Genomic DNA, 11,566 nt, shown 5'->3' on the forward strand with positions numbered 1-11,566 from the left:
TTTATGGTTGGTTTTTGTCTGTCTGTTTATGCATAGTGAAATTGTCAAATACCTCAAACACAGTTTTATCACATTTGTCTAGGACATTTTTTAAGGCCACACCAATAATACTTAATCAACCAAACACTTACAACATTCCATCAAAAAGATTACCTCTTACCTTGATTTGATCCCATGGTGATGTGGGTTTTAAAAAGTGAATTTTTGAAGATAATTAAAATATATCTTGAGTTTCTCTGAAAATATAATTAGAGCACAAGTACCTGTGTGCATGATGTTTAACTTCCCTTTCACTAATCACATTTTCTGAGACACTACATGCAAATATCACCCAAAGACATTTTCATCAAAGTTTTCATGTATGGCAAGGACTAGTTAAAAAAAATTCTGCTACATGGTATATATATAAAAAAAAACTAAAGCAGTAGCCTGTTTGAAATGACTTGTTGTAATAGTACAGCTAGTGCTTGCATCATTAATGTCTCAGAGGTCTTTAAGTAAATACTTGGTAATGGACCTAGAGTTGTGTCAAATATCTTATAATATAGAATTCTATAATAATAATTTTGCAACTGGCCGACTGAACATTTAATGTGTACTTCAAAACCTGAAATACTTTTTCTAAACATCATGCTATTAAGTTATTAATATACTACCTGTACATATCCTTTAATGCGAAATGCAGAACTGCATGCATATTATAGTGAATAAAAATGTTTGCCTGCATAAGTGTCAACAGCTATGTATTTAATATAATGTAGGTATTTACATTTTTTTAAAAATTTAATCAGGTTTGACAATTGTGTGGAAAAAAAAAATTACTGAAAGATTTTGAAACACACTAGCTACAATCATTAAAACATAAAAAATCATAGGCCCTACGTTTAAATGTATGAATAGGTTTTATTGCAACAATTCCTTTGTAAATTTTCACTAGCACTCCTAGGCAAATCAGAGTGTAATCGACAACTAAAAACGGACAGCAGAAAATCGCTGACCGAGTTAAAACTGTAAACAACCGAAGAGATACGCACTGATTTTCAGGCGGGGCTGTCTGGTTTATAAACATCGTCTCCTCTGCGTGGTCCTGATTCTCAGATAAAGGATCGTCATCGTCCCCTGGGTCCGTGGTACCCGTGTCTTCTGCCATTTGCCCGACATTCGGCACTGCAGACACCACTGCACTGTTGTTGTCGGCCATTTTCTTTCCGCATGTGCGTGATGAAGTAAGATGATGCAGCTGATTGGTTAAAAAAAGTTCCCGCCATATTTTTAGTTACTTTATGAATGACGTCCAAGGGATTTATCAATGGACAATACCGTATTTATGAATGGACCTTTTCAATGAAATTAATTAAACCCATTCATAAATTTACGTATCAGTATGCATTTAAACATACGTTAAACATTATGCATTCATTTTAAAAAATAGTTTTAATAATGAAAAGAACTTAAATTCTTCAATCAAAACTGATAAAATAATTAAACTGATAGATCTAAATATATATTTATTGCATTTATGATAACTAAAATAAAAATAAATAACTATGCTATGACGTGTAAGTGGATGAAAAAGTGTGCTTAAAATCAGGAGAAATAATCCGAACCTAAAGTTTAGCACACAGATCTAACTCAGCCATATATTAACATAATTAACACGTGCTTCTTTTTTCCCCTAAGGCCACCTAAAGAAATCCTGAATCTTCCCCTGATTGCAAATCATATAATGTATAATAATAACATATATATATATATAAAATATTCAGGGACTTATATATATAGGTCCCTGTCTGATATAATAATATACAAAGACGAAATGAAATTTTCATACATATTCAGAATATTATATAATCAGATAGAATAAATGCTAAATTTATTTATTTATGTATTATTATTTGTATGATTTATTTCATATAATTATTGAGTCTTTTATTTATTATTCTTTCTTATACATTTTAAATTATTCTTTTTATTCTTTAAAATAAAGGTTAAAAACCAAACCCCTTTTCAATTTATTCACCATCATACAATTATATATAGTACTTATAAAAATCTGCTAAACAAATTCAAAATAAATATTCAAGATTCATAATAAAAATATTAAATGCTGCTGTCAGAATTGTGTTTGTTTCGAACAGTGGCAACACATTCTATACTAACATGTTTCTCCAGTGCATTGAGCATTTTGCATTCGACAATTTAGTTTCGGGATCGAACAATAAAAAATAAATAACTCGGGGTCGAGATACAAATCATTGTTTTGGAAAAAATAATATGATACGAGTGTCAATCCCTTCTTATCATAAAGTTGTTGAAGACAACAATGATTCCTACACGGTAATTTTAATCTGATTCCGTGAATATATACAAATATACATATATGCTTACAATAGATGATAAGAAATAAGCTTTCATTTTTATGAGCAAGTGGAAAGTTGAGGTAAACGCCCACATGCATACATCCAGTTGACTTGTACATGTAAATGTACCATACCATTCATATAGACTCAACTCAGAGCAAGGTTACCCAGCTGACAAGACTTCACATTAATCTTACCGCTTAAATAATATTCTTAGGATAATCTTATACTTGTAACTTTTTTTGTTAAATCTGGTAGTATATTAATTGTTGTAAGTATTTTTTAGTATAAATTTTGAAGACATAAATATGTTTTTCAAAGGTTTACACCACTGAAGTATGTATCATTGCCACTGGAAAAATCATCAGTGTTCAAAAGAGGTACTCAGAATTTGAGTTGCTACATAAACAGGTAAGTCCATGTAAGTACCCTAATATCTATATAACTACAGAAATAGTTTGTTTTCATCTATGTACATCTACAAAATACATGATCCACTAACAGCAACCTTCCTATTTGCTTTCTTCAGCTTAAGAAACAGATGAAAACACCAGAATTTCCCCCAAAGAAAATGATGAAATTTAGCTATAAAGTTCTAGAGCAAAGAAGACTGGCATTACAGACATACTTACAAGTGAGTTTCCATTTGGAACTGTTTTAAATCTGATACTTATGGCATCAATAAATTCATGTATTTTTAGAATACCACTGTATATGGGGGTGGGAAGGATGGAGGTCATTGTAAAATAAGCAATATTTTGTGGAAGGTTGACTCAAAAACTATACATGTAGAAAAAGTAAATATGTTTGTTAAGCCTGGCCATTAATACCCATATTCCGGTATATTATGGTATAATGACAAAAAAATATTGTATTGCAATACATTTTTGTAGTACCGATATACCGGCAAAATGCTTGGACTCGGATTTCTGTAATGAAATATGAAGTATAAATTGTCAGAAACATTTGCGATCATGCCAAATAGTAAGGCTAAACTGTTGCAATGGGTGTATTTCGATGCATTACTGTAACTTAATCAACAAGATATTTTTTTCTTGGTCATTTATCAAAGTTATGTACATTCTGTATGTAAATGGAGGTTAATTAAATAAAAAAAGTACCATTTAAATTTTCATTGAAAATATTGCAATACCTATCACAATACAGTTAGAAATATTGCAGTATATTGCAATACAAAATCTCTAGCCAATAACCAGCCCTAATGTTTGTATATTATGTTTGGACATACATGTACATTCTTTCTTATTGTATTAACTACATTTACAAATGGATTGAAATGCAAAGATGAATTTTTTTCAGGGAGTGGTGTTAACAGACAAGATCCCCAAAGTTCTTCTTCATTTTCTAAATGTGGAGCAGTACATATATGGAAGCCAAGAGTGAGTTGTTTAGATTTTGTGTTTCTAAGAATATGAAGTTGAAAAAGTTATTTTTTTCTTTCATGAGATGCATCTCTTTGTTTTTTAGACAGAACATACGAATGATGGGATAATTAAATAGCATGTCTTTAAATGTTAACTGTGTGGTGGTGAGACAGGCTCAATCACAGGTGGCAGATAGCTCAGTTAGTAGAGCACCTGACTAGTGATACAGGGGCCTGAGTTTGAATCCTGGGCTGGGATTCATAAACATACTTAAGATTTGTGCTAAGTTTCACACTTAAGTATAAAAAAATTCTTAGCTAAGAAAAAATTCTTAAGTCATATTCATATAAATTCTAAGTGCAATTCTTAGCTAAGTTTAATTCTGAGAAAATTAGAGCACTTAAGTTAGGTCACCCTAGCAATGCATGCACACAATTACCCGAACAAAAATCGCACTCTTTTGTGATAGAGGTATTTAGTTTCATGTGTATTACATCACAACTGATAGTGATACAACTTTGTCATCAACATTGCACAACACTGCATCTTACCAGTTGATAAACATCTCAAAGTCAAAACAAGTTTCTAGTTGGATGTAATAGCATGGTTTCTTACTGAAAGAGTAAAATGTCTTCTGTAAAGCATTATTTTTAAGAAAACTTAAGTATTTCTTATCTACTTAAGACACCTCCTGAGGACACTTAACTTTAAGTCAATACTTAAGCACTAAATATGTTTATGAATTACACTTAAGTATTTCTACCAAATTTAAGTAATACTTAGGGAACTTAAGTATAAAATATAAAACTTAAGTGATTTTTTAAACTTAAGAATATACTAAGAAGTTTTATGAATCCCAGCCCTGGTCTGGTTCGTCACATTTTTCTCCTCTCTGGTTACATTGTGTGAAGTGACCAGGATATGACAGGTGAAGGACCTGCTAGGAAAGAGCCTGGGTTGGTATCTTTGGGGGCTAAGACCTTGAGAAAGGGAGGAATGTGGAGGTCAGACAAGTTTGATCTCAGGTGACCAGATAGCTCAGTTGGTAGAGAAGCTGACTAGTGATTCAGGAGAAGCTGACTAGTGATTTAGGGGGCCCGTGTTCAAATCCTTGTCCATCACATTTTTTCCTGTCTAATTACAATATTGTATTCTCCTGCAGAACGTATTGCATGCAAAACATTGATTTGTAAACTGGGAATGAGAATAGACAGAACATATTAACAAAGAAAGAAAGGTTCAAAGATTTACTTTAGTACTTTAAGAGACCTCTTTTTCTAAAGCTGTAAATTTTCCCCACTGTATTTAATCACTTGTAATACATTTCAGTTCACTAGACCAGATTGACTCCAATAACAGGACAACACATCAGCCCCTGATTGCCTTTGCCCCTGAGGCTTATCTACAGGACAACAATAGAAGTATGACAATTGTTTCATGAAAAGTGGAACATATATGAAGTGGTTTAAATAACTATAACAATAGATACTCATATGCAAGATCAGGCCCCTAGGAAGCAATTTCACTTTGAGGGGGCACAAACATATATTTTCAGTTGGGGGGGGGGGGCACTATCAACTACCAAAATTCCTTGACAAGCAAAAAAAAAAAAAAAAAAAGGTCATCAGACGTTATTTTGAGGGGGCACAAGCATATAGTAGCTATGTTTTCTATAGTATTCTATTTATCGGTAAAATTATTGGGGGGGGGGGGCACCCCCCTCCCTGTGCCCCCCGGTTCCTACGGCCATGAAGATCATACACAAATCAGTCTTACTTTGTAAGCATTATCTAGATTATAATTTTAAAGTATTTCAAACAGCAGACATATAATTTTCTTAATCTATAACTAATCCAGTCCTTTTAATTCAGTAGGTAACAAAGAAATTTGAACAATCTGAATTTTCAAATAAAGGGAAATGCTGAATTATCCATTCAAAAATTCCTTTAGTGTGATCATTAGTACAAATATTTTCATTCTGATGACTATTTTTACTTCATACCTGTAGTATGCTTATAATGTGTTGATTTTATACATGTATTTTAAAATAGTCAATGAATTGTTAAATTTTACTGATAGATTTGTAGATTGAAGTAGCAGAAGGGAGATAAAATCCAAAAATTGCTTGCCATTACAACATTTTTAAAAAAATGTTTGATTGCAGATGGGTCCTGGGATATTGTGAGTGCTGGGGTTCTGGCAGCCTTGTACAACAATGTGGAAGATCTTGTGGCACGGTGATAAAAGCTGTAATAAAAGCATACTAGTCAGCCTTACAAATCACCAGTGCAGCAGTATAATGATTTTACACTCCAACAAAATGGATTTTCACCATTTGAAGTGGTTTATTTACTCTTTTAAGAGTAATAATTGGCATTCCAACTTTTTTATTTTAATATAATAGCTAATGAAAGTACTAGTATTTTTCCCTGTACTTTTACTATGAGCTTGAGTTTTATGCTTTATTTTTCTTTTTATCACATACATTGTTATAGTCAGTGAGGATATGTCTCATATTTTATTTTTAATTTTTTTTTATTATGCATTCAAATAAAATAGTCATGTAAACATATTAATCTGTATATTTAATTTAAAGAAACAAATGTTGGTGTGATAATGTCTAGAAGATGAAAAAATCCTTTTGAAGCCACTTCCATATTTGCACTGAAGTGCATGTATGTCTTTTATCCTAGTATTGTTTGCATTTGATACATGCATAGAGATTAGATTTAAAATCAATTATGTTTTTAATATTCATTTTCTATTTTAATTAAGAAAAAACTATAAATTAGGCACAACTAAAGTTACTTGAACAGGTAATTCAATAAATTGTATGTTCTTTCAATGTATAATGTATTTGTGCAATGTACTTGAATTATATCTATTTGAATTCTGCAGCTATTTTCAGAATCCTTGCATATAATAAAAATGTGCAATCATCTTTAACATTTTACCTAGATATGATGCATATCAGTTGAACTAGAATAAATACATGAAATTCTGTACATAACTTATTTGTTTTCTCAAGGAAAAATAAGTTATTGTAATTGGAGCTCATTTGTTTTCTCAAGGAAAAATAAGTTATTGTAATTGGAGCTAAGTGCAATTATGAAAATGCACTTAATGTGAAAAATTACAAATTTCTGTCCTCTGTCCTTCCATCCTTTCTTCCTTCTGTCTGTCCATCCATCACACTTTTCAATTAGTGCAGTTTAAAAAAAATTATTCAAGATATTTTAACCAAAATTCATGATGTATATTGACCAATGAACTGTGCCATCATTTTTTTGACCGTCATCGAGACCATGGCCTCACTATTCCTTATTTTTTGTTAAGCTCAGTTTCAAAGTAACTATTCAAGATATTTTTATCAAAAACTCATACACTGATACTTATCATCGGGAGCTGTTCAACTGTGTTATAATTATTTAATCTTGACCTTCTCTGTGATATTGACCTCACTCTTCCCTGTTTTGTGTTTAGCTCTGGTTCAAAGTAACTATTCAAGATATTTTTTATCATAACTCATACACTGATACATATTGTTGGGAGCTATTCAACTGTGTCATAATTATTCTGACCCTGACCCTGACACCACTCTTCCTTCATTTTACATTTATCTATTTTCTCAAACTTCATACAGAGATACAAATTGGTGAGAACTTTTCAACTATATCAATTTTTCTGATCTTGACCTTCTCTATGACCTTGACCTCACTATTATTTTGCATTTAGAACAGGTTAGAAGAAACTGTTCATATATTTTCATCAAAACATACATTGGTATTCCCCGTCAACCCCATGTTAAGGGAGGAACCCCAGACCGCCCTCTACTTTTTTGATATCCCCTGCTATTTTAATTCTAGGGACAGCCCTGTACATGTAATCCTTTTTGAACCCTTGTAATGTTTCACTGAATTCTGTTTTCTTTCTGAGTGAGCTGGGTGATTTATCTAACTGCATATTAAGTTTGCTCAGAGGATACTTCCAGAAGTGCATTAATAATAAAAAATGTATTTTCTCATATCTAAAAATACAATTAATGTCTGTAATATTTGGTCCAAAAATGTTCTGGGTTATAAGCCAGGAAAATGCTTGTTGTGATACATAGAAGGAGAAGCTAACAACCGCAAAGAACATATTTTCCTCAGTCTATCTATAAACAAAAAAAAAACAAGATGTGGTTGTGAAACACTGATGCCCCCATATGGCAACTTATAGCGAAGGTTAAACTTTCTCAAATGCAAATCAAATATGTTGGTACCCAAAGTAAGGTCTTGTCCCAAGGAATTTACCTGTGAAATATGAAAGCCCTAGCAGCAACCATTGAAAAGACATGGTAAAGGCTAAAGGTGCTTGGACACAGATTTGAAGTTAATAGTTTCTCAAGTTTTCGGTATAATCCCATGACTTATATGTTGCTATAGCAAATGGAAATAGAATAAAAAAACTTATTTTATATGGAAATTATTGAAATTACAAATTTCAGGATGCGTTTGATTGATACATCCTAGCACTTTCATGAAGCAAACTTTATCCTTAATACTTAAGAAAAGTGAAATTTTTGTTGTGTATTAATGAAATATATTCAAACTATAATCCAGAAAATTCAGAGTAGAAATGTAAGATAACAAAACCAACTGACCAGTATTGTCAGTCCATGCTCAGTGATGTGTGCAGAGTTTAACAAATTGAGCACACCCATAACAGAGCTCGTGCCCTGTTTACAAAAACAGTTTACGTTTCACAGCCAAGATTAAAGTTTTTCAGAAGTAGGTCAGACTCCAAGGTCAAGGTTAATGGGCTACAATTGTTGGTTTCTTAAGGGAGGTCTTGTCACAAGGAATACACATGTGAATAATGAAATCCCTAGCACCAATCATTCAAAAGTTATGGCCAAGGTTAAAGTTTTCCAAAAGTAGGTCAAACTCCAAGGTCAAGGTCAAAGGGTCAATGTTGTTGGTATCCAATGGAAGGCCTTGTAACAAGGATAACATATGTGAAGTATAAAAGCCCTAGCACCAACTGTTCAAAAGTCATGGCAAAGGTTAAGTTGGGTAAAATTTTGTAAAACTGTCAAACTCCAAGGTCAAGGTCAAAAGTTCAAATATGATGGTGTCAAAGGAATACACATGTGAAATATGAAAGCCATAGTTCCAACCAATCAGAAGTAATGAGCAATGTTAAAGTTTTTGTGGACAAACAGACAGATGGATGGACAGGGCAAAAACTATATACCCCCGAATCTTCAATACGGGGCCATAAAAATCATTTCGTAGAAACTTTGAATAGAATGCAAAAGACTATTGACAATGAAAGATCAGCTCTAAGTACTTCCTGTACTTTGATTTTCAAGAGGGCCTAATCCCAAAAATATTCACAAAAAATAGGCCTATACTCAGCAGCTCATTGGTGCTTATTGGGGCAAATACACAACATTGAATGCATAAGATGAATTAATAAACTTTGACATAAGAAAAAAAAGATTAAAATTTATACATACATGTAGCCTATTGAAAATTATACACCTTTATCAGAATACAATTGCCAAAAAAGAGATGAAAAACAGCCCATGCATGAATTAAGTTCCAGCTAAGATTTCAAAAGGTCTGGACTTCATTGTCTGCAATAATATAAAAATTCTGAACATAATTTTTTTTCTTCAAACAGTTAAATTTTTGATAAGGAGAATTTTCAAGCCAGACCTTGGGCTACAATGCTAAACTGAGTAATAGGTTTCTCCCTGAAAATTAAGTAGGTAAGTAACACCCATATACTAACCATAAATAGTTATCATTTAGGATATTGATTATATTTGATTTTCTTCTCTGAATGTATAAGATTACTTTGATTAATTTGTTTAGATTCAGCAAAAGTTTAAGACTTCAAATAATTTTCTTGGTTGTTTAATTTTAATGCCTGAAAAATGACATTTTTTGTGAGTGTAGGAAGGTCAAATAATTGATTATGTGAAGTGAAATTAAACTTTTTCTTTGTCACATTTTTAATGAGTCTTTTTAATATAGAATAACAGTTTATTTGGTCCCATGATTATTTTTTATGCCCCCGTATCAAAGATTCGGGGGTATATATTTTTTGCCCTGTCCGTCCGTCTGTCTGTTTGTCCGCAAAAACTTTAACATTGCCCATAACATTTGATTGGTTGGATCTATGGCTTTCATATTTCATATGTGTATTCCTTGAGACAAGACCTTACTTTGGGTACCACCATATTTGACCTTTTGACCTTGACCTTGGAGTTTGACCCAGTTTTGCAAAATTTTTCCCAACTTTAACCTTGGCCATAACTTTTGAACAATTGGTGCTAGGGCTTTCATACTTCACATGTGTATTCCTTGTGACAAGACCTTTCTTTGGGTACCACCATATTTGACCTTTTGACCTTGTAGTTTGACCTACTTTTGAAAAACTTTAACCTTGGCCATAACTTTTGAACAGTTAGTGCTAAGGCTTTCATACTTAGCATATGTAATCCTTGTGACAAGACCTTCCTTTGGATATCAACAACTTTGACCCTTTGACCTTGACCTTGAAGTTAGACCTACTTTTGTAAAATGTTAACATTGGCCATAGCTTTTAAACAGCTGGTGCTAGGGCTTTCATACTTCACATATGTAATCCTTGTCACGTTGTGACAAGACCATCCTTTGGATTCCAACAACTTGGACCCTTTGACCTTGACCTTGGAGTTTGACCTACTTTTGAAAAACTTTAACCTTGGCCATAACTTTTGAATCGCTGATGCTAGGACTTTCATACTTCACATATGTAATCCTTGTGACAAGAACTTTTCTTTGGATACCAACAACTTTGACCCTTTGACTTTGACCTAAGAGTTTGACTTACTTTTGGAAAACTTTAACCTTGGCCATAACATTTGAACCGTTGGTGCTAGGACTTTCATACTTCACATATATAATCCTTGTGACAAGACCTTCCTTTGGATACCAACAACTTTGACCCTTTGACCTTGGACTTTGACCTACCTTTCGAAAACTTTAACCTTGGACACAACTTTTGAAAAGTTGTTGCTAGGGCTTTCATATTTAAAAAGTTTTTTCCTTGTGACAAGACCTTCCTTTGGATGCCAACAATTGTAATCCATTGACCTTGACCTTGGAGTTTGACCTACTTTTGAAACACTTTAACCTTCGTCATAACTTTTGAACGATTGGTACTTCAGCTTTCATATTTCACCTGTATATTTCTTGTGAGAAGGCCTTTCCTTAGGCACCATTAATTTTGACCATTTGGCCTTGACCTTGATGTTTGAATTACTTTTGAAAAAAAAATTTCCATATCTATTCAATGGTTGCTGCTAGGGCTTTCATATTTCACAGGTATATTCCTTGAAACAAGACCTTACTTTGGGTACCAACATATTTGATTTGCATTTGAGAAAGTTTAACCTTTGTTATAAGTTGCCATACGGAAGCATCAGTGTTTCACAAACACATCTGTTTTTTTTTTTTGATAAATAATATTGGAGGAAAAACTCCATAGTGATTTATGTTTAAGACACAATTACAGTGCAAAAAGGTCATATTAAATGTACCTTAGTGCCAAAAGAATCAAATTGATCCCATTTTTTTGTTTTCATTTTTAATTAAGCGAAGTGTGTAGATACTAATAATATAAAAAATTATGAATTAACAAACTTATATATACCTTCATACAAATAAATATAACCATAGTGAGAAAATCTTGAGCATTTGGCTGGTCCCATTTGGCTCGGGTGAGCTAAAAATATCCGGAATTACTCAATCCGATTTATTGGTTTATGTGTTAGTACATCTTATT

At 32.5% G+C, this 11,566-nt stretch overlaps 2 protein-coding genes across 2 annotated transcripts in view; one reads left to right on the forward strand and one right to left on the reverse strand.

The window, feature by feature from the left end:
* The window catches only part of LOC133182187 (ras GTPase-activating protein 1-like), a 28,546-nt gene extending 27,315 nt beyond the window's left edge, over positions 1–1,231 (reverse strand). The window contains exon 1 of the mRNA XM_061316932.1: positions 1,035–1,231. Coding sequence (XP_061172916.1) covers positions 1,035–1,201 — 167 coding nt within the window. The 5' untranslated portion in view covers positions 1,202–1,231. The remainder of the gene's footprint in view (positions 1–1,034) is intronic.
* Positions 1,232–2,273: 1,042 nt separating this feature from the next.
* Positions 2,274–6,256, forward strand: LOC133183568 (sorting nexin-24-like). Its single transcript, XM_061318508.1, has 6 exons — positions 2,274–2,337; positions 2,682–2,771; positions 2,890–2,994; positions 3,681–3,760; positions 5,075–5,166; positions 5,910–6,256. Exons 1-6 carry the CDS (start codon positions 2,275–2,277, stop codon positions 5,984–5,986), a joined length of 507 nt encoding a protein of 168 aa, XP_061174492.1. The 5' UTR covers position 2,274; the 3' UTR covers positions 5,987–6,256.
* The last annotated feature ends 5,310 nt before the right edge of the window (positions 6,257–11,566 follow it).

The sequence above is a fragment of the Saccostrea echinata genome, unplaced genomic scaffold (genome assembly GCF_033153115.1).
Source record: "Saccostrea echinata isolate AGI-Se365-2 ecotype Australia unplaced genomic scaffold, CSIRO_AGI_Sech_v1 ptg000009l, whole genome shotgun sequence".
Taxonomy (NCBI): Eukaryota; Metazoa; Mollusca; class Bivalvia; order Ostreida; family Ostreidae; genus Saccostrea; species Saccostrea echinata.

What these genes read in the sequence shown, in the direction of transcription:
- LOC133183568 (XM_061318508.1), top strand. Translation starts at nt 2,275, where the DNA reads ATGATACGAGTGTCAATCCCTTCTTATCATAAAGTTGTTGAAGACAAC. An exon ending in ACAACAATGATTCCTACACG is followed by an intron (nt 2,338 to 2,681) that starts GTAATTTTAATC and finishes TGTTTTTCAAAG; the next exon opens with GTTTACACCACTGAAGTATG. An exon ending in TCTACAGGACAACAATAGAA is followed by an intron (nt 5,167 to 5,909) that starts GTATGACAATTG and finishes GTTTGATTGCAG; the next exon opens with ATGGGTCCTGGGATATTGTG.